Source organism: Phalaenopsis equestris, unplaced genomic scaffold (assembly GCF_001263595.1).
Source record: "Phalaenopsis equestris unplaced genomic scaffold, ASM126359v1 Scaffold000789, whole genome shotgun sequence".
Lineage (NCBI taxonomy): Eukaryota > Viridiplantae > Streptophyta > Magnoliopsida > Asparagales > Orchidaceae > Phalaenopsis > Phalaenopsis equestris.
The window spans coordinates 224,689-251,685 of record NW_018165229.1 but is presented as its reverse complement, the minus strand read 5'-3'; the positions used below and the strand labels follow the sequence as shown (position 1 = coordinate 251,685).

At 36.3% G+C, this 26,997-nt stretch overlaps 1 protein-coding gene across 1 annotated transcript; it reads right to left on the bottom strand.

The window, feature by feature from the left end:
* Positions 1 to 968: 968 nt before the first annotated feature.
* LOC110031230 (F-box protein At4g00755-like) lies at positions 969 to 26,958 on the bottom strand. Its single transcript, XM_020734333.1, has 6 exons — positions 26,772 to 26,958; positions 26,524 to 26,660; positions 10,749 to 11,162; positions 10,507 to 10,670; positions 2,188 to 2,306; positions 969 to 1,549 (listed from the first exon to the last, which is right to left on the bottom strand). Exons 2-6 carry the CDS (start codon positions 26,648 to 26,650, stop codon positions 1,294 to 1,296), a joined length of 1,080 nt encoding a protein of 359 aa, XP_020589992.1. The 5' UTR covers positions 26,651 to 26,660; positions 26,772 to 26,958; the 3' UTR covers positions 969 to 1,293.
* Between the last annotated feature and the right edge of the window lie 39 nt (positions 26,959 to 26,997).

Here is a 26,997-nt window from a genome sequence, read left to right as displayed (position 1 = left end):
TATATTGAAACCTACTTGAAGAGCATAAACACTTATAACGTTAAAAACCATAATATAAATAGAAATCAATAGGGCTATAATTCTATCTCAAATTCTATTAATTTTTACAACATTACTTTTTAAACGTTTATATAAATTACACTTGTACCATTTCTAGTCCAACTCCTATATGAATACCAAAGTTTAAAACCTAAACAATCAATCTCCACAACCCTTTCTCCAACTTATTTAATTTTTTGCAAGCATAAGACATTTATCTTCCTATAAACTATAATATCTAGTGGTTTCATTAATTTACTCTGAGAGTAACTATTTTTCAAAATTATATCCTAATATTAGTTTCTTAGACCAGCTTCTTCGTACACATTCGTGCATAATGTGGGAACCCTTGCTTATTTATCACACCACCCAGATAACGATATAGTGGCTCTTGCACACTTCTCAATATATTCAGATTATACAGCGCAACGTTTACGGAGGACACCCTAACATTTACACAATAATTTAAAGAATTCATGTCATAATTTTTCAACAAAGTTTTATGCTCACTATCAACTACCTAACACAACCCTTTACTTTTCGTATCCGAGATTTGAGACCCACCAATAACAATGTTTCCCAACCAAATTAAACAAAAGAAAAATATTTGACAACAATGATACTCGAATCTTCAAACCACTTGTTTATAATAAGATCCATAATTAATAATAAAATCCACTGTCGTTTCACATGCTGTGTTATTTAGTCATCTACAATGCAAAAAAAAAAAAAAATCAGCTCTTATTTGATCCACACTTCCACATACATGTACATGGACATAAACATCCAAGTATAGAATATACTAAAATCCGTTAAAAAAAATTATTTAAAAATATTTTACGTTTTCACCATTAAATTGAGAAATAAATATTTAAAAAAAATGAAAACTGCAAAGAATTGAGCTAAAAAAAAAAAAAAACATCTCGAAATAAATTATATTTCTAAGGACAGCATGTATATTCATTTGACTTCCAATACCAAGCAATATTACATACACATATAGACACAAAATACAATGCCAATGTCCACATGTTGAAAACTCGCCTGTCTTCATATACGCTTCAGATAGAGCAAAGAGACAGATCTTTATGTACTACAACTGTAAACTATTAATAACTATGTATGTATTATTGGATGGCCGGAAAAACGTAAAACACCATTTAGCATTTGGAACCGGGCGGAAATGATCATTAACCAAAAAGAGCACCATGCATCATCAAACATTGGCAAGAAGCAACACATACAGTAAGCATTCTATAGCAGTAGCTCATCATCTGAGTCGCTTTCAGCTGCACCAATCAGAATGGGGAGGGGCCACGCCAGCTCGCTCACTGAGAAATCCCAAGCTGAGGATGCCTGAGCCTCTGCATCATCTGCAGAGAAGTCATCTTCTGGAGAGCAGTCCTCATCTTCCAGTTGCCATCTAAGCACCATTTCGCGGCCATCTCCGACAAAATCAACATCTAAGCGTGGATTAAGAGAGTGGCCGCGTGCTTCGACGTGGCATATACTAGTGCAACAAAAAAAAATATATATATTGGTTCAAAAATTAGATTAAAGGATTAGGGACTAATTCCAGTTGTAAACAAGCAATGAAAATTTCCATCATTTAAATATCATATAGAAAGCATAAAAAGATGTGGAATACTGCAAATAACACTTCATTCCAGAAAATAGAATCAGGATTCAACAATCATTTTCATTTACTGAAAGCTACTGATGAGTGAAGTTTAATGCTAGTGCACTGCAGCACTATTAGTTCCTGCTTTTGCATAAATCATGTCAAAACCAAGAAGATTTCTAGTTTCGAATACGGTTTAAATTTGAACTAATTATCTTCAAGCACCAAGAAAAAGCTTATGGAGACAGTAAATACGAGCTGATAATCATATCGAGGTAGCATAAAATATGTTGGAATAGGACTGCTAAGCAAACAGAAGTGCTTCCACAAATACAACAAACTTCCTTATTTTGATAATAGTTATCTTGAATCATGCAAGATACCAAAGATACCACTCACTATAAACCCTGGCAAATACACTATAAAAACAAAATATGACAGTTAAAAAAAAAATAGATGACAGTTTCAATGGTAGAACTGCAGTAAAAACACAAACAGAAGGCAACAGTCTTTTCGGTATCACTCACCATATATAGTATAAGCCATCCAGCTCTTGTACTTGAACCCTGCCCAACAACTCAATTTGTAGAATTCCACCAATACAAAGTGCCGGGCGTGGAAGCTTGAAAGATTGAAAGTTATTATCCTATCAATTTCAACATCATTAAATAAAGCAATACCATGGAGATTCATCGAAAAAAAAAATGCAATACTATCATTCAATTCAAGGCAATGCTGCCACTTATTGTTTTACTTCACCCACATTTCCAGCCAAAAGATAAAAGTTTCAGTAAGAAACAAGAGGACTTCCTACAAAATGGCTTTATGACAATCAGCCATAAGACAAGGAAAAGACCGTACACATTCATGTTATTCCATGTCGACACAGGAGCCCATGAAACCCAAGTATGGTTCATCAATGATTTGATGACAATAATAAACATATGTGTAATGTCAACTAATGGTTTGCAAAGTGCTTCTGTAAGTTATACAGGTATTAGCTAAACTGTGGTGATCATGCTCATTCCAGGCAAAATGAGAAGTCCAGAAAATAGTTTAGTGTGTTTAGGCATTTCAATATATAATTGAGTTATCCTTTACCCTAAAACATAACAATTAAGAGGGGAGGTTTAAGTTTGTGAGTCGCCAAAAAGTCTTTGCTTTGCATAGTAAACTTGATATCTTTTGCTTAAAATTTATTCATTTGTAGGTCACTGCTAACCTTAACCGTAATTAGCTTAACTCAATGATAACTTTTATAGGCCATCATTAAACCTATTTTGGCTTGTTAGCACTGGTTCAAATAGTTGTGGGATGATTGATTTGTCATTCCTATCTGATCAGGAGAGCTGCTTTGGCTGCTTCTAGTCACCTAATCAACTCCATATATGCTACCATCTCGCTTCGAGAAAAAGATAATTTTCCACTCATACTTTTATAAATAAAAGAGAGTACTTAGAGCGTTAAAGATATACATTCATAAAGGAAAAGCAAACAAGTGTTCATCCTCTCTCAAACATGTGGCCTTTTTTTCTAGTATTTGATTTGTAACTTCGCAATTATTTAGTATTTAAATTTCATAAAATTAATATTGGTAGATGATAGCCTTAGCAATCACCGAAGGCTTGAAGGACTTGTGGAAAAAGTTGTCTTCCCCAATTACGATTAAGTGTTTGCTGAAGTGAGGTTCCTCTAGAAGAAGTGACAATATGGTTCCCCCTTAAGTAAGTTGACGTATGATTCATCTCAAAGACGCATCAAATTATCTCCATTTACAGGTTGCAAAAGAGTAGCTTATATGATTACAAACGTAGAGTGGAGTTCTAAGGGGCTAGGCATACACCTGGGCAATTGGGTAGACTAAATCATATAAATATCAATCGTCTTTGTTTTTCTATATAGATAAGCCTTTAACAATATTGCACATCAACTTGTTATTTATGCTCTCATGTATATTTAATGATCTACTTGGTTAAATGATCTTTATGTTAAAATATTGTGCTAAAAAAGCCAATGGCTCTTTTAAATAGAGATTCATGACTACCATCATAACATTTTTGTGTGGACATACGTGCTTTGGAGTTTGGAAAGATGAATCTTATAAGCTAGTGTCGTGTAAATATTACATGTAATTTTGATTATAATTCAAACACTCTTATTAGCGTAATCATTTATCCAAAATCACCACTTCTTTGTGCTTTTTTCTGCTTCTGGGCGATCAATTTTAATTGATAACAAGTTTATGTAATTATATAGTTGAGCAGCATTGACGCAGGACCGCGACTGTAGGAATCCGCATGAGGCAGAATTAGAAATTCTGTGACTGCGGGATGACTAACAAGGTGGGTTCCCATACCAGTAGCAACTTCAACAGGATTTTTTGCTTTTCTTTCTGGAATAGGCCATTCTGTCGATCCTTATTTTCTATTTTCAAATTTCTAATTAATTTCTAATTAAAATAGTTTTCTATTAAGAGACAATTTATACATTTTAATTATTGTTTTTAGACTTTTGGTATTTATTTTGCATATTTGAAAATCTTATTTTCTGAACTTTTGCTCTATGAAGTGTAATATTATCTTCCTTTAGCGAGTTGTGTGTATAGTTTACTCAGGAACAGGTGGCGGATCTCTCCAAGAAACCTTGCCTTGTATGAACCGATGTTTTGTGGTTCTCTTCACTGTGTTCAACCTGGATAGCCGTTGAACGTCTCCTATGCCCTTTCCAAATGCTGTCAAGCTTCCATATTCTCATTCTCTTGCTATTCCATAACCACCTCAACACAAAATACATTACCTTAACAGCTTCTAGGAACCCTAGAACGGTGTTAATTGATATCAAAGTCAAACAAATCCGAAAATTTTAGATATTTTCCCTCCTTGGTCCAAAACAAAATTTCATATAACCTAGCATAATAACTACATAAAAATTTATCCCCACACCGCCCATCTAGTCCAAACAATAATCCAAAATTGCTTTCTTAGTCAAAATTTTAATTGAAAAAAGAGACGACATGCTATCAAAGGAGAAACCCTTAATAAGGGGTTTAAGAGCTTACTATGAAGAAATTGTAATGAGAATTTCATAAATTGCACTAGAGGCTCGCCAATTTTGAAAGGAGACAAAATTGGGAAGTCACTCACAGCAACAAGGTAGCCGCTCAGAAGAAGGAGATGAAGAAAACACTTTTCACAAATAAGCTTCAAGCAACAAAGAGCAAATACCACATCAATTTGGTACAAAAAAACATATAAGAGGCTAGGATTTCAGAATAAAGATGAATTTATCGGATTTTGAAAGTCGCATGGATCCGGACCAGTTTATTGAGTGGCTTTAAATAGTAGAATAAGTGTTTTGAGTACAAAGACATTTCACCTGATAGAAGAAAAAAGTTATTAGTCATTTAAGTTAAACAGTATATCTCTACAGTGAAAATTTTGGAGTGCCTACATTAGCATGAAGGAAAAAATAAAAATCACCATCTGGTCGAAGATGAAAAGGGAGATGCGGCACAAGTACTTACCAGCACATTATATAGAGGACATGTTCTTGAGACTTCATCACTTATAACAGAAAAATCAGTCAGTAGAGTACACCGCCAAACTCTAGCAGCTTATGTTGAAGTAAAAACTAGTTCATCCTGAGGGGCTCATTATAGCCCGATATTTTGGGGGGATTAAGACCATCTATTGACAACTTGACATTATTATAATCTGTTAGAAATTACGTGATGTTCAAACTTTAACCCTAAAGGTGGAGAGAAAGCACAATGGTATCTACTACACCACCCTTCAAACACGGTTCAACCATCAGGTCAGGTATGAAGAGTACACAAAAAAAAGTACCCAGACCATCCCCACGTGAAGAGAAGCCAACGCACAAGGAAAAGAAGACTGACCAGACCAACACCCCCAAAACATTTCCGAACATGAAGTGGTTCAAATGTCATGGATAGCACATTGTATCCAACTGTCCAAATATGAGAGTAATTTTTTTATTGAACATGGTGCAATAAAGGAGCCAGAGCGTGAAGACTCATGGGAGGTGATTAGAGATGAGTGCTATCCACAGCTGAAAGTGAGATCCTTATAGTTCGATGAATTCTCTAGAAGGAGCCTAAGAGGGATCAAATGTGGCTCAAGCATAACATCTTGCATACCCATTATATTGTGAAGGGGAATTTATGCAGCCTCAATATAGATAAAAGCAACCATGAAAATGTGATATCTACATTGAGTCTCACTATCCAAAAGTATTCCCAACGATATTCCTTGACTTGTTTGAAGAAGGAAAATGAAATTGTTGTCAACGAAAAATGTCTAATACACTTTTTAATTAGAACTAAACAACAGGATCAAGTTAGACATGATGTACTGTCTATGAATGCATATCATATTTTGTTGGGTTGATCATGATAGTATGACAAGAGTACGATTCATAAAAAAACACCTAAATACTTAACAAGGTATGAAGCGCATTATAAGTCTATCATTAAATGAGTCGGCAGTAATAAATGCTCAGATAGAGGTAGGAGCTATTGTGCCTCTTGCTATTTTTTTACGAGCTATGATATAGACAATAGTGAGACCTTCCTTGGTGATGTTGAAAGTAGTGATAGGAAAGAGTCAATATCTAAAGCAGTGTGACCCTTACTAGAAAAGTTTCAGGATATTCTAGCTGACAGTATGTCGTATAGATTGTGACCCTTGTGAGAGATTTAGCATGTTATAAACTTTATCTCAAGATTAGTGCTCTCCAATCGACCAGCTTATTGGATGCAACCAACATATTATAAGGAGCTACAGAATTAGATTGAGGATCAAAGAGCTCAATGTCTAGTTTGTGCTAACACCAGTCCATGTGTTGTGCCAGCTTTGATTGTGCCAAAAAGGATGGATTGTGGCACGTGTATAGAAAGCAAAACTGAGAGCAAGATCACAATCAAATATATATTGTCTCAAAATTAGACAATTTACATGATCAATTACATGAAGCCGGTGTCTTATCGAAGATTGATTTGCATAGTGGCTATCATCAAATCAAAATAGGACCAAGGATGAGTGGAAGACAACCTTCAAGACACGAGATGAATTGTAATATGAGTGTTGTATCATCTTCCTTTTATGAGTGATGTGTCTGTAGCTTGCGCAATAATAAATGGTGGATCTTCCTCCGCAACGGCTTCTCATCGGAACCAACATTTCATGGTTTTTATGTTGTTTTCAATCTGGATAGTCGTCGAACACCTCCTACCCCTTCCAAACACCGTCGACCTCTCATATTCTCATTACCTTGCTATTTCACAACTATCTCCCCACAAAATCCACTTCTTAAGCACCTTCTAGGTACTTTATAATGGTGCCATGTAAATCATATTGTACTAAGCATAAATCATTCATCGATGAGCATGTTAAATTTTGCAAAGTTTATTGCTTACATAGCAGCATATAACACAATATACTTAGTTATCTTATTCTAGCTTCTGCACATTACTGTATTTAACATTTGTTGTTATTGTTGCGTGTAATTATTATTGCAACTTTTGCATCACATTATGTTTGATTGTGTGAGATCTAGACTGAAAAAATTTTGTGTTGTATGCAATAAGTGCACGCCTATTTCACACTCCTCCCTTCTAGTGTGTCTTGACTCTATAAATGATATTAGAGCAACTCTGTTTTTTGGACTAATACCACTTTAGATCCTAATGGCACACACTCCTGGTTTTATTTGGCATATTGGACGCAACATTTTAAACCCTCTAACTTTAGATGAAATAAAAATAATATTTGAAAAAAAAACATATTGATATTAAGTATTATAATAAAAATGCGGCATCTTTGCTTTGAATGGTAAATTACATTTTTTCAATGGATTTGACTTAAGCAAATCACATTCTTTAGCAATTTTGCGTTTACATGAGAGCTATTACCAAATAAACATAAATTAATAGCTAATCTCAATACTGATAAATTTATATTAGATACTAATTGCTTTGTTTGATAATGAATATAAGACAAATGAGAGAAAAAAATAAATCTCGAAGAAAATTTCCAACAAGCTCAAAAGTTATTAAAGTTAAGATATTTCCTAAGGAGAGATAAAAGAAGCAAGAAAATAAAGAGGTCCAATGCAAAGAAAACAAAGAAGATACAAAAGCTTTTGTGATATTGGTTGATGAGGTAGAGAAAGAAAATAAAAAAGAGAGCACCCCTCCTCTCAAGCTTGTTTTGAACCTTGAAAGCGATATAATTATTTCATAAGAAATTTATAATGATTTTGATGTGTTAACAATTAATTTTGAAAAATTAAACAAGCATACCAAATATAGCAAGAAAGAATCAAAATCTTATAGAAACTTCTTCATAAATTCAAAAAGAGAAAATGATCAAATTTTTTTATGACATTGTAAAATCCTATGGAAAGATTGTTCACCTTGAAAATGAAATTACTTGCTTGATCACTAAAATAAATTAAATACTTACTAGTTCATCTAGTACTTTTATGATCACATTCATTTGAATAGTATGATTAAAATCTGTAGAAGTTGAGAATGCCACTTCGTTAAACAAATGAACAAATTCTATCTGCAACCATAATAATAAAATAAAATGCTAGTCATAGATTAAAATTGAATGATTTATCTGTTACTTCTATTACATATTTTCCACATGCAGAAGTCTACACATGATTGTTGCAAATTTAAATCACATGCTAGTTTTACTTCAAAAAAAAATATCTAGTTCTTGTATGCATGCTTCTCATTTTATCAAAATTAACATGTACATACTAACTCCCAGAAAAAAAGAAATGGAAAAACCACTTTTGCATGTTCTTTCAAGCATATTGTCTACTTAACAATAATAGAATAGGGCATGCTGCATATGTTTGCTCTTTTAGGAGGTTTTCAAATGCTAAGATCGATGCCTCACACATGAATTCTAGAAGGAAAAGTATACAGTTCCTTAGCCCCTATACAAACTTAACACTTCTTTATGTACTAACATCAGGGGATATGCGCCTATTGGGATGCCAAAATCCTAGATTTAAGTTTGTTGGCAGAGGTTTATCTTCATCAAGGTTTAAAAAACTAGATCAAGCCGGCCGGTTCAACCGGTTCGGCCGTGAACCGGCCGGTGGTCTGGTCCTGGGCAGGTTAAAAACCATTTATGCATCAGACCGGCCAAAACCAGACTGAACCGGCGGTTCAACCGGAGAACAGTTGTACCAGGCACGATTCAAATGAACCGCTTTTATATTTATTTTTTTATTTTTTTGGGGAAATCCATTACCAAGGATTTGAAAATTTGAGATATGCAGATTTTTTTTGGGGAAATCCATTGAAAGCTAAGACTTCATTTTATAGAGATATAAATAATTTCTAAAGGCAAAACTACAGATTTGGGTAAAGGCAGCTAGAAGAACTTCTATGTGAGCTTTTAGGAATATTTACATGCATACCACTCAGATCTTATTTATTTACATATCTAACAACAAAACTTGTATTTTCTATATTTTTAGGAATATTTACATGCATACCAATCAAATCTTATATACTTAGGTATCTAACACCAAAACTTTTGTATAGGAATACTTACATGCATACCAATCAAATCATATTTATTTACATATCTAACACAAAATCTTTTGTATTTTTGTATATTTTTAGGAATATTTACATGCATATCACTCAAATCTTATTTATTTACATATCTAACACCTAAACTTGTATTTTTTATATTTTTAGGAATATTTACATACATACCAATCAAAGCATATTTATTTACATATCTCACACCTAAACTTCATTTTTTTATAAATATATTACTTAAATATTTTTTAAAAATAAAAAATTTTAGCATTTACATGCACTCCACTCAAATCTTATTTATTTACATATCTAACACCTACACTTCTATTTTTTATATTTTTAGAAATATTTACATGCATACCATATTATTTACATATCTAACACCTAAACTTGTATTTTTAAATTTTTTAGGAATATTTACATGCATACCACTGAAATCTTATTTATTTGCATATCTAACACCAAAATTTGTATTTTTTATACCACTTAAATAAATTTTAAAAATAAAAAAATTTTAGCATTTGTTTAATACATATAAAAAATTAATATAAAAAGATATAAATAAATATATTATTTAATTATTTAATTATTAAACTAAATTTATTCGACCATTGTCTGGGATCTTAACTTCATTTTCCATCCACACAAATCCAGAAACCAAACAGTTGCATCATTAAATTATATATCATCAACATTAGAATTATCATAGCTATGCGGGGTTGCCTTATGAGTTTGTAGTCTTCATTCATTCCTTTTAAGAGTCAATTAAGTGTTCGACATTTTTGCACAACTTCAAAGTTACTTTTAGTCTAACCCTAATCCCTTACTAATTCATCCAATTGATTTTATCAACCCTTCATAGTGATGAATTTTTCTACTTTCAATATAGATATCTATACCTCTAAAAGTTTATTTTCCATTGTATTCTCTCCCCATAGTCTCATAGCATTTCTTAATGTATCATTCCTAATTTTGACATGCAAAATGCCCCCGCCAAAAGCCTCTGTCTTACTAGATAACAACAGAAAACACCACAAATATCAGATAGTCATGTCCTTGGTTAACCTAGTGATGTAAATTTAAATTTTACAACTAACTCGAACAAAAAGAAGTCTGACCAGCACAAGCACAAACTATTCCTCTATGAATATCTGGGCGGATAGAGACATGTCAAGTAGGCATATTTATCTAATGGACAAAACTTCTTGTAAGAGCAACAGCATAGATCTCACAATAGCACGGAATCTTAGCTTACCTGCAACATGGGAAATTTTGGTGAAATATATGTCCACTCATAGTTATCACCAGCAGAAACTTCACATTCTATCCCAGTAGAAGTTTCAAGTGGTATCCGAGAATGACCCATCCGAAATCGAACAGCTTTTGCTGAATATATGGGATTTTCAGGCTGAAAGTAAGCTGGGGAAAAATTAAAAGTAATTCACGACTACTAGAATTACATAAAGAAAACAAGAAACTCAGGGTGGAAATTCTAACCTTCAAAAGGTTGTATAATTATTTCATTAACAACACATAACTTGGAACACAACCTGTATGTTAATGTCTCGGGCACTTCGGGATCACTTCGTCCCTCACTTGACCAATAGGAGGGTCTCCTGTCCACCTGATTGCTTGGCACTAATGTATGATCTATGCGCTCAGCTGGAAAGTTATCAGTGCTGGAAGCACGAATTGCCTTAAAAATGCAATCTCTTTTTTTAATTACTGAAGCAATGGAGTGGCCTAAATAGGAATACACTCTATGCTCTCTTTCTAAGTTCTTCCATTCTTCACAAGAACTGGAGCCAGCTTCCAAAATTAGGGCAGAGCATGCTTCCACTACACGTGTAAGATTTGATACCTCAGGGCAGATTCTGAAGCATAGGCTTCTGCAAAAACGGTTTGCTATAACTGCAAAACATGTAAAAATGTTTCAGAACTTACAGCTGCAGTAAGTAAATGGACTCCATCACAAGGAAGCTTTTATTACATAATGATTAAAGAAAAAACAAAAAGTATGCTAATTAATTATCAGAGATCATTTACACCATCTTGAAGCAATTATTGAACGGCCACAGGATAAAAAAATTGCCTAATAGTGGAATTAAAGTTTCATGTAACCTACCAAATGGAAAGAAAAAATCTATCAGATAAATAAATTATGTTACAAGATTGAAGTAAAATGCATCAAGTAATATAAAATATGGTGATAGAAGTTATATTAGGATTTTATTTATTTCATGTTATTTCCTATTTATGTATTTCCTTTTATTTTCGGCTAGTTATAGGAAATTCTGTTTTTAATTTAATTGATTTGATCTTGGAGATATGGGTATTATTTATTTCCTAAGTTTAGGATTCTTTCTTAAGTTTAGGAGATATGGGTGTTATTCTTCCTTAAGTTTAGGATCCTAGTAAGTTGTATTTAAGCCAACATTTTGTATTAATAAAGGTATTTGGCTCAATTCTCCGAACCTACATGGTATCAGAGCTAGAAATCTTACTTTGACCATCGAACCTCCAACCGCCTTGCAGAATCTTCTTCTTGCAGTAAAAATCTTTTCTATTTTTTCTCCAAGACCGGATCTCCTCCAGGCATCCAGAATTCTCTGTCGTAGTCCCTTCTCCAGTCAAAGCTGTCGAACCCTACTAAGAGTCAGGTGGACCATTTGATTAAGCTGTTTGGTTTTAGTCAGCTCTCCTCCGACCTGTCGAAATCTCATGTCAATCAAGATAATGTCTCCATGGTTGTCGTTGGTTTTGCTTCGAGTCCGTGAATTATCGATTCAGGTGCCACGAACCACATGACCAGATGTTCCCATTTTTTCTCGACATATTCTCCCTGCTCTGGGTGAGATACGATTAAAATCACCGACAACACCCTTAATTCCATTGCAAATAAAGAGTCAATTTTACCAGCAGCAAGGCTAACATTGGAATTTGTGCTACGCGTTCCTTGGCTTAAGTATAACATCTTGTAGTCAGTAAGTTAACATGTGATCTTGATTGTCTAGCTCATTTTTTTTCTTGATTTTTGTCTTTTAGGAACGTCGTTCGGGAAGAATAATTGGAATTGCTAAGCAGGCAGTCAAGCTCTATTTTTTCTAAGAAAACTATATCAATGACATAAGCATTCAATCTCATAGTTGTATTTTTTCCCTTTCTACTGCAAGTCCAATTATGCTTTTAAATTGTCGTTTTGGTCATCATTGCATTCATTATTTAAAACAATTGTACCCTTTGGCGTTTATTGATAAAAATCCATATACTTTTAAATGTAAAATTTATTAATAGCTTAAAATCAACGTGTATCATATTTATCTCATATGTACACTCCTTCCTCCCCTTTTTCACTTATTCATAGTGATTTATAGGGAACCTCTCGAACTTCGAGTTATACCTTATGGTTCCTAACTCTAATTGATGACCAAACTTGGATATCTTGGGCCTATATATCAAAAGATAAATCTGAAGCTATTGTGACATTTAAACATTTTCACTCCTTCATTCTAACCCAACTCAGAAGCACTATTCAAGTCCTTCATTCTAACCCAATTCAACTTAAACTCTATACTGGGAGAATTCTTGGTCAGTAAAGGCATCATTCATCATAGTTCCTGTACGGATATACCTCAACAAAACAGAATTGTTGAGCGGAAAAATAGATACCTTCTAAAATTTGCTCGTTTCATATGTTTCAAATTAATGTTTCTAAGCACTTATGGAATGACTTCGTCCCTATCACTACCTACTTCATCAATAGAATTCCCACAAAAATCCATAACTTTGGGACCCTATTATTATGTGATGTTTTCCTATCAACTGGTCTCCTCGTTATAACCCAAATTTTTTGGTGCACAATCTTTGTTCGAAATATAACCCGAAAAAGTAGTAAACTTGATCCCCACTCAATTAAATGTATCTTCATTGCTATTCTGCCACTCAAAAAGGTTATCGGTGTTTTGATCCAACCGCCAATAAAACTTATGTTAGTGTCGAAGTCTCTTTTTTTGAAATGTTCCCTTCTTCCCTAAAGCTGTCTCAAACATTGTTCCTTTTCCGACTCTGATGGACATATTTCCTACTCCTACAGCCACTATTCCCGGTGCACCTTCGGCCCTGCTAGATTCGCCGCTAGTCAGGTCAACACCACCACCACCCCCTGTCGTACAAAACCCTCTGTTGAGACTCGTTGTAGGCCTTGAAGTACGCTCCGGCTGACGTTCCCAGTACGATGCTCTCTCCACTAACGGGGGTCACTCTTGATCAGAGTGAAGATTTGAATCTCCCTATTGAGTTACGCAAACAATTACAGTCAAGCACACTTCAGCCACTTTATCCCATGGCAAAATGTCTCGTTCCGCTGCTATTTTTCCTACAAAGCATTTGCCACATCCTTGACAAATAGTTATCTCCAATCCACTATTGAGGTGGCTTTGGCTGACATATCCTAGAAGGCTGTTGTCATGGACGTGATGAATATCCTTCGACGCAACCATACTTGGAATGTGGTTGTTCTCCCCTTGGAAAAAGAAGTGATGGGTTGTAAGTGAATTTTCTGCTGCAAATTTAACTCTAATGAATCATTTGAACGCATCAAGGTGCGGTTAGTCGCTAAAGAATATTCACAAACATGGGGTTAATTATTAAGAGAAATTTGCACCGGTTGCTAAACTAAATATTGTCCGGGTCCTGTTATTCGTAATCATAAATCTAGATTGGCCCTTATTTCAGCTAAAAATTAAATGCTTTTCTTAACGACACGCTGCGGTGGTTTATATATCTCTCCCACCGGAACTTGACTAAACTTCTACTCATGGACAAGTGTCGATTGCGGAAGTCCCTCTATGGACTGAAACAATCTCCGCGGGCCTGATTCGAGAAGTTTACGCAAGTTTTAGTAGGCTAGAGTTTCTCTCAGGCCCAATCTGATCACACACTGTTTTTTCACCATTCGTCTAGTGACCATAATGCCATCTTTATTGTCTATGTTGACGACATCGTGGTCATGGGAAATGATCTTTCGGCCTTAGAGACTCTTATGGCCATCCTCTCCACATCTTTCGAGATGAAAGACTTGAGTTCCCTCTAGTATTTCTTGGGCATGAAAGTAGCTCGGTCCTCTCAAAGCATTTGTCTTTCTCAGTGCAAATATGTAACGGATTTATTGACCAAGACTAATCAAATCGGTAGTTGTCCCGATGGACCCCAATGTGAAATTGTTTGAAGTTCCCAATGATGTTCCGGTGAACAAAACACGCTACCAAAGTCTCATGGGAAAGCTCATTTACCTTACCCATATGCACCAGGACAGTTGTCACGTCATTAGTGTCGTAAGGCAATTTATGCATAACCCTGACGAGCACCATTTCACTGATGCCGATCGAATCCTCCACTACATAAAAGGCGCATCGAGCTCTGATTTATTGTTCACTCGTCACACTTCTCACTCTGTTACCGTTTATAAAGATGTTGATTCGGTCAAGTCCATCTATGATCAAAGATTTTATGTCGGATTATTGTTCCATCGTGTGGTGGAATCTTATCACTTTGAAAAATAAAAAATAGTTAAGTGTTGCCTGAAGTAGTGCTGAAGCAGAGTTTCACTTTGTCTTTGGGTGCGGGTGAAATCCTTTGTTTGCGCATCATGCCCGCAAGTTGCTTATGTCAGTCACTATTTCTCTGTAGCTTTTTTTTGTGGCAATAAAACTGTCATTAGCATTGTTCATAATTCGGTTCAACACGATCGTATCATACATATGGAGATTGACCATCACTTTATTAAGAAGAAACTCGATTCTGGGGAGATTTGTGTTTTGTTTGTTTCATTCGCTAGTCAACTGGCTGATATTCTCATAAAGAATCTTCCTCGCCCGTCGAAAGATTTCTAGTCCAAGTTGAACATCACTGACATCTATGCTTCAACTAAAGGGGAGTGATATAAATTATATTAGAATTTTATTTATTTTTTGTTATTTCCTATTTATACATCTTCTATTATTTCAGGCTAGATGTGAGTATCTTTGTTTTTGGTTTATTTGATTTGATCTTGAAGATATGGGTGATATTTCTTTCCTAAATTTATGATTTTTTTCCTAAGTTTAAAATATATGGGTGTTATTTCTTTTCTATGTTTAGGATTCTAGTAAGTTGCACTTAAGCCAATATTTTGTATCAATAAAGGTATTCTGTTCAATTCTCTAAACCTACATATGGTTATATATAAGCTTAGAGAAAATGGACCTAAAATTTTAAAGCTTTGAAAATGAGAGGTAGACAAAAAAATAATAATAGGAAATAAAGAGATGCTAGTCGAAGTTCGATCTTAGTCCTATTAGTTTTAGTAGTTGGCTTACTATTTCTAAATCCACAACACAGGTAGACAAAACTCAAACCAGGAACCGAATATGTTGTCACAAAATGTTTCATGCAAAACATAGTCCCAACGACAAACAATTGCAAATACCTCAAAAGGTAGGCAATTTACCTAAAGAACACATTTTCTAAAGCTTGCCTGCAAATAACTAAAAGTTTAGTAGTTGACTTAGTTATTATTTCTAAATCCACAACAAAGGCTACTAAAATGTTATCAATCAACAAAATAGTTCATACATGTTGAATCTAGATTTATACTGTGGGTCAAACTCAAGGAATAGAGCGTAGAACAAGAGAAAGAACGAGGGAGAGAATAAACTGTAGTTTTGAACGAGTATATTGACCTTTCTCAATCTTTTTTGACTAGGATCGTGTAACAATTATTCATAGAATGATCTAATATTTATAGATAGAGGAGGCATGACTCATAAAATTACAGACACTCCTACTTTAATAGGGAGTGCACAGGGTATTATTGGTATTTAGCTTTGGTGGGGCAATGAGATCTCTTGAAGTTCTTGACCCAATTATTTGGACGACAGGGATGAGGCGGTCGATCTTGTCGGTCGTCTATTTTAGTATAACCATCCGACCGACTAACGACCTGAGTAAAGTTGGTTGGTTTCTATTGTGAAGTTGGTCAAGTGTTACTGATTCGCCTTCTGGAGAGATTGTCGATTTAATTCTTGGTGGATTCTCTGACTCCCTGAGTCCACTACCTTGGGTTGATGACTGATGTTCAAACCCCGTGTGGGTTATTTTCTTAGGGGATCCCATATTGTCACGTCATGTCTTCTAGGTCTGTCGGATTCCTTTAAAATTTGTGCTGATAGATTTTCCATATAAATATTTAGTTCTATGATTCTCTTGCTTCTTGGCGGTGACAGTTGTGATAAGAACAAGGGAATCTTATTTATAATAAAAAAAACAACATTTATGATTATTTAATGGTACAATAATTGAACTTTCTAGAATTTTGTGCCCCTGACCTCCTATAAATAGGGGAGCACTGATTTCTTCATCTTCCCCTGTATTTTCTCGATGATACTTATTTGGTTCCTTGTGATGCCATGGTTGGTGAGTCCGATTCTAGGACCAAAGTGTCTTCATAAGATAGCCTACAAAATGGCTTTTGAGAAGAAGAGAGGGCCTTACCCTTGCCTTGGAAGTGAGAAGAAACAAAGGTTGTATGTTCGGAAGAGGGGGCGCCAAATTTGGAGGATTAGGTGAGATTCTCAGATCCACTCTCAGCACAATCGAGCGGTAAGGCTCAATTGGTAGAAGGTTCTTCCGAGGAGAGATTCATGATGACCGATGAGGACCGTCATAGGGTGACGTTTCCTGCAGGAGACAATCTTTCAGTTGACCAGACGATTGCTCCAACGACTCCCTATCCAATTTCATCTCTTTCGGTGAAAGAGGTCAGGCAAGGAACACCCGATGCTCTGGGAGTTCTTGATTTTCCATTGCAGATTGTAGAGCAGAAATCCGGTGAGGACGAATTTTCCTTTACTTATAATTGGGCTCGAAACATTGCTATGCAGTGCATTTCCTTGCTAGTCAGCCCCATTTTTACCTGAGTGTTTATCTCACTTTTTTATGCAGCAGACCCGACTACTACTGTCATGGTAGTTGACTCCCTCTTGACTGAAACCAAAGTGAATCCCACCACAAGGATTGGCAATGGGGAGAAGCCGACCAAAGATCTCCAACATCCAGTTGTGGGTGAAGAGGACCGCATTATTTCAACATTCTTAAGCCTAAAGGGAATTGCATTGTAGCAAAATACACACTCACTAATAAAGAAAGTGGTCTTTTCTGCGTCAGCTAGGTGCATCTTAATCTGGTTGTACCAGGAAAAAGCATCCAGAATGCTCATCACTGAGTGTTTGACTGTTGAATCCACGAATGCATTGATTCTGGTAAGGGTAGTCGTCCTTTGGGCAAGCGGATTTTAGATTTGTAAAGTTTACGTGCATTCTCCGCTTACCATTTACTTACGCACCATCACCTTGGAGACCCAGGTCAGATACTAAACCTCCCTAATTTAGTCGACCTCCTTCAATTTTAACACTTTTTTCCCCGAATCAGCCCTGCCAAAGTCATCACGAAGGATCTTATTTTCTACCTCATCGATCGAACAGTTGGGTTGACATTCATACGATGGTAGGTCACATCAATCGGGATGTCTGGCATTTTCGTGGCAGACAAGGCAAATACATTTTGATGGTTCTGGAGGGTTTGGATCACTAAGACCTTGTATCCTGCATTAAAATTTTCACTAATCAGAAACAATTTACCGTGCTCCCCCTCATTCACAGAAATTTCAAGGGTGGGTTTGTTGGTATTAAGGGCCCCTTCCAATTGGTTCTGAAAATCTAAGGACCCTGCTTGATGCTCTGGACCGCTCGAAGGTAGCAAGTCAGGGATTGCTCCAAATCACCTCAAACGGTTATGATTTCGCCGTCGCCCAAGAACTTCATTATGATATGGTATTTCGAGACCACGACTCTGAAATTGTCGAAAAGCGAACACCTGAAAATGGCTTTGTGAGTAGAGCAAATCCACCACCAAAAAATACTAAGTGTAGCTGAATTTCTTGTCACCTTCACTCCAGCTGAATGCTAGTAAGATGACTCCCAAAGCCTTCTTTCTTTCTCTTGAAAAGTCATAAAGAGGGTCAGCTGCTGCTACCAGCTAGTCGGTAGAAAAACTCATCCTATCAAAAACCGATTTGAACAAAATGTTCACAAAACTATCGGTGTCAACCAAGATATATGGTAGTCCCCTACCAGAGCGGTAACAACAATGGCATCGTTGAAGAGATTTTCATTCACAGATAGGTCGGAATCTATAAAAACAATTGGTGGATGGCGGTTACGCTTAGGCATTGCCACAACTGCGCACGATTCTCCTGATCGAAGCCTTTTTGACTGCTCGTTAGAAGTAATGTCTATCTCCAGTCAAGATTGTTGGTACCACTCCAGCAATACAGATGGCGTTCGCTCTGAGTGTCTTGTTAAATGCTTCCTCGACTGGGACCTTTCCCAGCCTTCGGATGGCAGCCTTGAGTGCCATGAATTCCAGCTCAGGTCATAACTTCAATCAGGCTTGCAGAGGTGCATGAACTCTTCTGTGTCCTGGTCGTGGTCTCAGTGGTACTCGCAGGATTTTTTTCGATCCTGGAGAAAAACTCCAGCTTCCTTGGGGGGGCTTCCTTGAAAAACTCCTTATTCTAAATGGTTTCCACGATCTCGGCCATGGAGACAGTCAAATATGTGATGCCTGGTGCCTCTCGATAGTGTTGGTCGCTCGAGCTGGCTGCTGGTCGAGGTTTCTCGTTTGCCCCCGGGATGATGATTTCATCTAGCTCCCCTATTGTTGTAGGGCAGCTGGTTGTCTTCGTAATGGGGACATTGGAAGGCATAGGCCATCCTTCGGTCTCCACTCATCGTTTCATACGGCTCTCTTATGCGAGTGGCGATCTGATGCTTCAGTCTTATGGTAAAGGCTAATAATGTTTTCCTCGTCAGTGATATGTTTGTTGGTCATCTCCAATAGTTTGATCAAGCTTTGAGGCTCCATAGGGCCGAGGTTGCATCGAAATCTTTCTCCTCTCAACCCTTGGGTTAGAATAGTGTGTGCCACTCCAGTCTCTAGGTTCAATACTTCCAACATCTCCCTCTCGAATATGATGACGCAGGAACATAAGCTTTCATTATGCCTCTGCTTAAACTGTCATAAAGCCTGCAAACTGTTTTTAGTCCTTCGGACACTGATGAACTGTGCCAAGAACATCCTTCTAAAATAGGCAAAGGAGTTGATCACCCCCATAGGCAAGTTGAACCACCTAAGGGCAGATTCTCTCAGCGTGGTGTAGAATAACCAACATTTTAGTGCGTCAAAAATCCTTAAGAGACAGGCCACTAACTCAAAGGAAAAAATATGATCCGTTGAGTCGTTCTGACCCTTGTACGCTTCTAGTGCAGGGACCTTAAACTTCTTTGATGGTTTGGCATCAATGATATGCCGAAGGAATGCATTCTCTGGCTAGATGTAGGCCTTGACGCGCCCATTTCGTTGTTTGCTCATTGGTGCAGACCTAGAACTGTCCTAGTACTGAGAATCTGAAAATCTCTTTGAACCCTGAGCCTTTCGGTGGCCTATGGGTTCAGGCTCCTCTTCTTAAGGGTTCTGTTCTTGGGAAACTTGCTTCCTTAATCCAAGCATTGCACGTGTAAGTTCCGCTATCTGGTCTCTTAACTCCTGAATTTGTTGTTGAACAACTGCCTTAGTCTGATCCTCATTTTCTGTCTCCTGTGTCAGTTCCTTCTTCGCGTTGTGCTCTTCTTTTTGTGGCATAACTCCACGCTCACCGCACATTTCAGGATGTTGAATCTGAATTTGTCATGTGGGTCACACCTAAGAAAAAAAACGTAGAATGAGAGAAAAAAAGAGAGAACAAAGAATAATTTAGAACGAGTATATTGACCTTTCTCAACCTTTTTGACTAAGATCGTGTAACCCTTATTCTCAGAATGGCCTCCTATTATAGACATAAAAGTCATGGCTCATAAAATTAGATAGAAACCCTTACTTTAATAGGATTAGCATAAGGTATTACAAGTATTTGGCTTTGGTAGGGCCCAGGGATCTCTAGGAGTCCTCGACCCGGTTATATGGACGACAGGTCTTGTAGACAGTCTATTTTAGTAGGACCATCCGATCAACTAACGACCCGAGTGCAGTTGATCATTAGTTCCTGTGAAGTCGGTCGGGTGTTGTAAATTCGCCTTCCAGAGAGAATGTTAATTTAGTTCTTGGTGGATTCTCTGACTCCTTAAGTCGACCGCCTTAGGTTGATGATAACCGTCCGAGCTCCACATGAGTTATTTTCCCAAGGGATCCCACATTGTCATGTCACGTCTTCTGGATCCGTTGGATTTCATCGAGATTCATGCTGACAGAATTTGTGTACAATACAGTACACACAGTTCAAGCCGACATAGATAATTGCATAATACTGTAAAAAAGTAGACCATTTACCTAAAAAGCTTCCTTCATTAAAAAAAAATCCCTGTATCTTACAAAGATGCCACAATAGCAAATGCTAGTCGCACTAGTGTTCATTAGAACATTGATTAGTTGCATGCATCCACATATCACTAAGGCTTTGTTTGGGACTGCGGCGTGAGACCGTCGCGGCCTGATCCCGCGAATTTCTATCGTTTAGCGAGGTGTCCCGCTCGTGGCGGGACGTGATTCGGGTAAAAAGCCGGTCGCGGGATGGATCCTACGACATAGCTTTCTCGATCGGCATTTTACGCATTACCCCTCATCGAGCCTCCCCCTCCCTCCTTCGTCTTCTCCTCCTTGTTCGTTCGGCTTGTTATGCGGTAATGCTGCAGTATCCTCCTCCCTTCTCTGGTCGGCAGCCTCTCTCACCGGCAACCTCGCCGATCTGCTTCCTCCTTTTCGCCAAGACCTCTTCCACCTAAAATGCTAGCCGGACTTCTCCTTTCTATTTTCTTCTTCCCCAAAACTTTTGAGGTGTCGAAGGTTTTACTACTCGATCTTAATTGCCTTTCTTCGGATTCGTCATCATAGGTCTGATTTTCTTGCTTTATGTTTCTTTTCTTAATTCGGCTTGTTACACGGTTCTTTCCGCTATGTTTTGTGTTCACCCTTATCTCTGATGGAGTTTGCAAAGTCTTCTTCAGCTTCTCAATGCGTCAATCTTAAATCTGCGTACCATGACTGCTTTAATAGGTTCCACTTTCCCACCATTATCTCTTTAGTATTCTTCATCTGTTTCTCTTTCTTACGTTTGCAATGAGTTCATTTTTTAGTTGCAGGTGGTTTTCGGACAAGTTTTCCAAGGGCCATAACGACAAAGAGGAGTGTGTCGCCGAGTGGGAAAAGTACAGGGTCTGTCTTGTAGTGAGTAACAGAGTCCCAATTCTTGTTTTCTATTAATTCTCCAATTTGTTGCCTTTACCTGGTAAAAAAAAAGCTTCTCGTTCTTGTTTACTTGCTAGATAAGAAACCTATAGGTTAATGCTACTTGTAATCCTTTCCTGTTAGGTATCCCCTTTTATGTGGTAGCAGTGGATAAGGTTTTATGTGAAATTACCTCAGGGGGTTTTAGCATTGAATCTTTCTGAACTCTAGTAATTCATTCCGATCAAATCAGCTTACTGAATTATGAAAGCAAAATTTTCACTATTCATCTAACCGGAGGCACAGGATTATTGGATGGGATCACCTATCGATGACTCGATCGGGTTCTAAAGTTTATTTTCTCAACATTGAAATCATAGGGAGGTCAGTGCGATGGATTTATGCTTGAAAATATGTATAAAAAAATGCTTGAAATTGTTTGAGGTGTTTTGAATACTTAGTTATGAACAAGTGTTTGATGCTATTTTTTTTTCATATTTCGAGTTGATGAAATTGTTTGAGCGCTGACTGCTCATTAACTTCTGGTTTTGAAGCAGTTAATTCTTGCTTCTATGATATAAATACTTATGCTCTTTGAAATTCAAGTTGAGCTTTTCTACGATGCTTAACTTAATTATAACAAAATTATTAGGATAGGTTTGAGAATTGAGTGGAAGATTGATAGGAAGCACAATGCCATTGTGTTATCTTTATTGTTATGTTTTGCAATGAATTTCTGCTTCTGGATCATCAAATATGTCGTTGTTATAGTTTTGTTTTAAACAGCTTCACTAAGCAGGAGCAAAATGACCATTTTTTCAGAAACAGCTTCCCCACAGCTGTTATCACACAGTTGCAACAAACAGGCAGTCAGCTTCCCCGCAGCAGCTTCCTAGGGCAGCATAGCTGGAGCTGAAAAGCTGAGAAGCTACAACTGCGCCAAACAGAGCTTAAAAGACCAAAAATGTGAAACTCGTCTTCATTGGCCACCACGTTGCCAGACACCTACACATCCACCAATAGATGAAAATTTTATTGGAGTCATATTTTATAGCACTGCAGTAAATTAGACCAATGAATATTATTGGCACCACTAATTGATGTTAACCATGTTGTTATGTTTGATAGGATTATTATTAATAAGGTGTCTTGTAAGATATCACCTATTTTTTAGTTGTATGTAGGTAATTATTCCTGCTGTGACACAAAAGAAGCCGAGGTATTCCACTTTGCAACATTCAAGTTCAAAATCAATTGCTTTATATTCCTAATACAAACCGTATGTTTTCCATCTCTAAGGGTAAAGCTTATGTGGAGCTCAAAGAATACAATACAAAATAAGAATTAGCCCGGCTAAAGCTATATTTGATTGACCCCTAAGGCAGTGTTCAAGTCAACATTGTTATGTGGAGCTCAAAGAATACAATACAAAATAAGAATTAGCCCTGCCAAGTGGGGATTAACAGGGGTATTTTTCGCACTTTTCAAGTTTGATGGCCCTAAAATGAGCATTTAAATAACAATTAGAGATTCAAGCTTTAACTGATGTTTGATTTAGTTTCTAGTTAAAGCCATAGATTTGTTAAATGTGTTTTACAATTTTACCTTAACTCATATATTTATTCATCATTTTTTTTTGTTGGTATGATTTTTTTTTATCAGGTGTCTTCGGATCATTGCATGATGACATTGTGCATCTCAAACACTACACAATGGGGATCTAGGAAAGGGGCAATCACAGATTGTGCATTCTTTTAATTCAAGAATGAGCATTCATTTTTCGAACATGTTATTTTCTAGTAAAACCTTTCAAATCCTAAAGAGGATCCAATAATCTTCAATGCTAGATCCAATGCTAATGTTACAAGTAAATCTCATAGATATCATGGTATACATAGTCGTCGTATTTTTAGTTGGTATATATTTTATTTAAATCTTTTTATTAATTACTTTTGCAATTTTACTTATTAGCATTGCATCTTAGTGTTCTCATGACAGCTTGCATCTTCTAGAATTCCATACAAAGATCAGTCTATATTTGATAGCATTTTCGTTAAAATAAACTCAAAATCTTAATTAAGAACTTCTCTACAATCCGGTGAAAGATAAATACTAAAGGGGGGAAGGGGGAGAGGAGGGCCGCGTGGGAATGCTTTATAAGATCTTAATTCATGACTTCTATTCAGATGTCACTCTAGCTCTCAAGTTTGAAGAGACAATATACCTCGAATACATTAAAGTAAAAGGAATATTATATAGAATAAAAATTTCTCTAATATCATTATCAGGTGATAGGAATTTGTAATCCACAAATTTATAGCTTGCCTTGAACTTCTCGTCAGTGTGTTAGTGACTTCATATGACATAAAAGGATGACTAGCACCAAAAAAAGATTTTCAGATCACCTCATGAGTTCTCCCTAAAAAATATCAACACTAGAAAGACTTAAGGATTTTGGCTTATCAATAAAAAATTTGTGATGCAATAATTCTCTTTAAATGAAATGTTGAATAGAAGAATACACAAAGCAATACAACATATTCATGAAGTATAATTTTGGCAATACAAAAATATTGGCAATTGTTGAATCTAGACCATCTTAATAATGACATTACCACGAGCTTTATCTAAAAGCTTGCTTACAATAGGATGTATTGCAATGCGATCATAAAAATCTAAAAACGCATCACCTTGGCCACCTCATTTCTCATTGATGAATTGTTCCTCTCTATCTTCTCCTCACTTCGTTACTAAACCTTGAATAGCTTATCCCATAAATAATTCACCGCAATTCAGTAATTCATCTGTTGAATAATTCTAAAAAGTCGCTAACTCGGGTGTCATTCATTTGTAGAACTTGACGACTCATTTTTTGGTTTGTTCCGAGAAGATGTTGACTCGACGGTAGGTTCATTTGGAGAAATCAATGTCTTGTTTGTTGGTTAATTATAAGTAGTCACCGGCTACTACTAATTCATTTGAAGGAATAATTGACTCACTTGTAAGCTCAAATTGAGAAATTCGCTTGCCTAATAGAAACCTTTGAATATAGAATTGCATTACTCACTTCACGTGGTTTTACCATCACCTTCTTAAGTGGTGGCTTCTTAAAAAAAATACTATTCTTCCTTCATTTGTTAGTTAATTTTGTTAACCTTTTGAAGCTTTGTAAGAATATTATCAATAAGGATTTCTCAAGATAATCATCAACTTTGACCTCAAGATTGTGATTCCCTTGGATTTGAAGAGAAAAGTTTGTGAAGTGAGGAAATAAAGAAAACGGTTGAATGTTGCAATCTTCAAATGACAGCCTCATGACTTGTGATGATGTTAGCATATACAATCAACAAAATCAGCACTATTAAATATGGGATAGCTCATCAAGATAATGTAATTAATTTTCTTTTTTTTTAATATTCTCTAAAAATATAAGATAGTCAAGGAACTAATTGTATAACCAAATATATGTTGGGCTGATTCAGATCAAGTTGACATAGTTCATTAGACCATGTTCAAGGCTAGTTAGAAAAATTAGAAGGATCAATCTACTGCAGTAATCAAGATTATAATAAAATTACCAACCGAGTTCAAATCAATCAAAATACCTTATGCCAACATACTTTTCGCGGACTTATGGCTAACCACACCTAATTGCTAAAACACTCAATTATTTCCTCGAAGAAAGTCACGCTAATTCAACCAAACAATTCGCTCAAGCAAAAAAGCTACTTGCCAATACTCAATGTATTTATGTGAAGTATGCAAATGACTATGCATTAATTAAGTTCTTAATAAGCAACTAATATATACTTTTATGTACTTTGAGCTACAAACCTCTTTTATTTAAGAACAAGCTTCATTAAAGCCCTGCCATGCACTCTTTACATTCATAGCTTACATAGCACTTTTTTGTGAAACTGTGCCTCTACCCGAGCCTATAGATAGACATGCTAGACGGTGAATCTCAGACAAAAAGTATCTTTTTCTCAATTTTTTTCTTTCTATAATCCAGTTAAATCTCAGAGCTTCTCACTTTAGATTATCTTTCTATCTCTAGTTTACCCTTGTTTATTTCAAAACCATTCTTCTTAATAAGCTTATAGTGTTACTCACAGACAAATGTTGATGCATTATAATAGATTGGCTCAAGTCTTGATATGAATAATTTCAAATGAAACAAAAGCTAACCAAGCAAAACACAAGCCTATTCTGATTCAATCGATAAAAAAGATCGAACTCTCACCGAACCTACACCATGATCGGGAAACAGCGCTGACGTTAATAAAATTACCAACCGAGTTCAAATCAATCAAAATACCTTATGCCAACATACTTTTCGCGGACTTATGGCTAACCACACCTAATTGCTAAAACACTCAATTATTTCCTCGAAGAAAGTCACGCTAATTCAACCAAACAATTCGCTCAAGCAAAAAAGCTACTTGCCAATACTCAATGTATTTATGTGAAGTATGCAAATGACTATGCATTAATTAAGTTCTTAATAAGCAACTAATATATACTTTTATGTACTTTGAGCTACAAACCTCTTTTATTTAAGAACAAGCTTCATTAAAGCCCTGCCATGCACTCTTTACATTCATAGCTTACATAGCACTTTTTTGTGAAACCGTGCCTCTACCCGAGCCTATAGATAGACATGCCAGACGTTGAATCTCAGACAAAAAGTTATCTTTTCTCAAATTTTTTTCTTTCTATAATCCAGTGAAATCTCAGAGCTTCTCACTTTAGATTATCTTTCTATCTCTAGTTTACCCTTGTTTATTTCAAAACCATTCTTCTTAATAAGTTTATAGTGTTACTCACAGACAAATGTAGAAGCATTATAAGAGATTGGCTCAAGTTTTGATATGAATTGTTTCAAATGAAAAAAAAGCTAACCAAGCAAAAAACAAGCCTATTCTGATTCAATCGATAAAAAAGATCGAGCTCTCACCCAACCTACGCCATGATCGGGAAACAGCGCTGACGCGCATGAGATCCGCGGGGTCATCGAGAAGAATGAGCACCGAGGAAGACGCGTCCGGCCCTAACCATTCCATAAAATCCCAACAAATCTCCATAGCCTCCAACCTAAATTCACAACCACATGAACATCATCAAGACTAAACAACCATAACCAAAATATATACATACATGTACATTGGATACCAGCAATCGCCATGCAACCAAATTATGATTTACCTCGTGAAGATCAAGTGCAGCTTATTGTTAGGAATCTATCAAAATTCCAAGTCGGATACCCTTTGATCGAAAGAAGCCAGAGAGAGTGTGTGTTGGGAGACCTGAAATGGGCGTTATGAAGGAGGACTAATAAAAGATGCCAGCACCGACTGCAGGGCTCGCGAGCGGTCTCAACTGCATTTCTGTTCAGGATTAGCGTAAACCTTATTTTTCTTTTTTTTTTAAT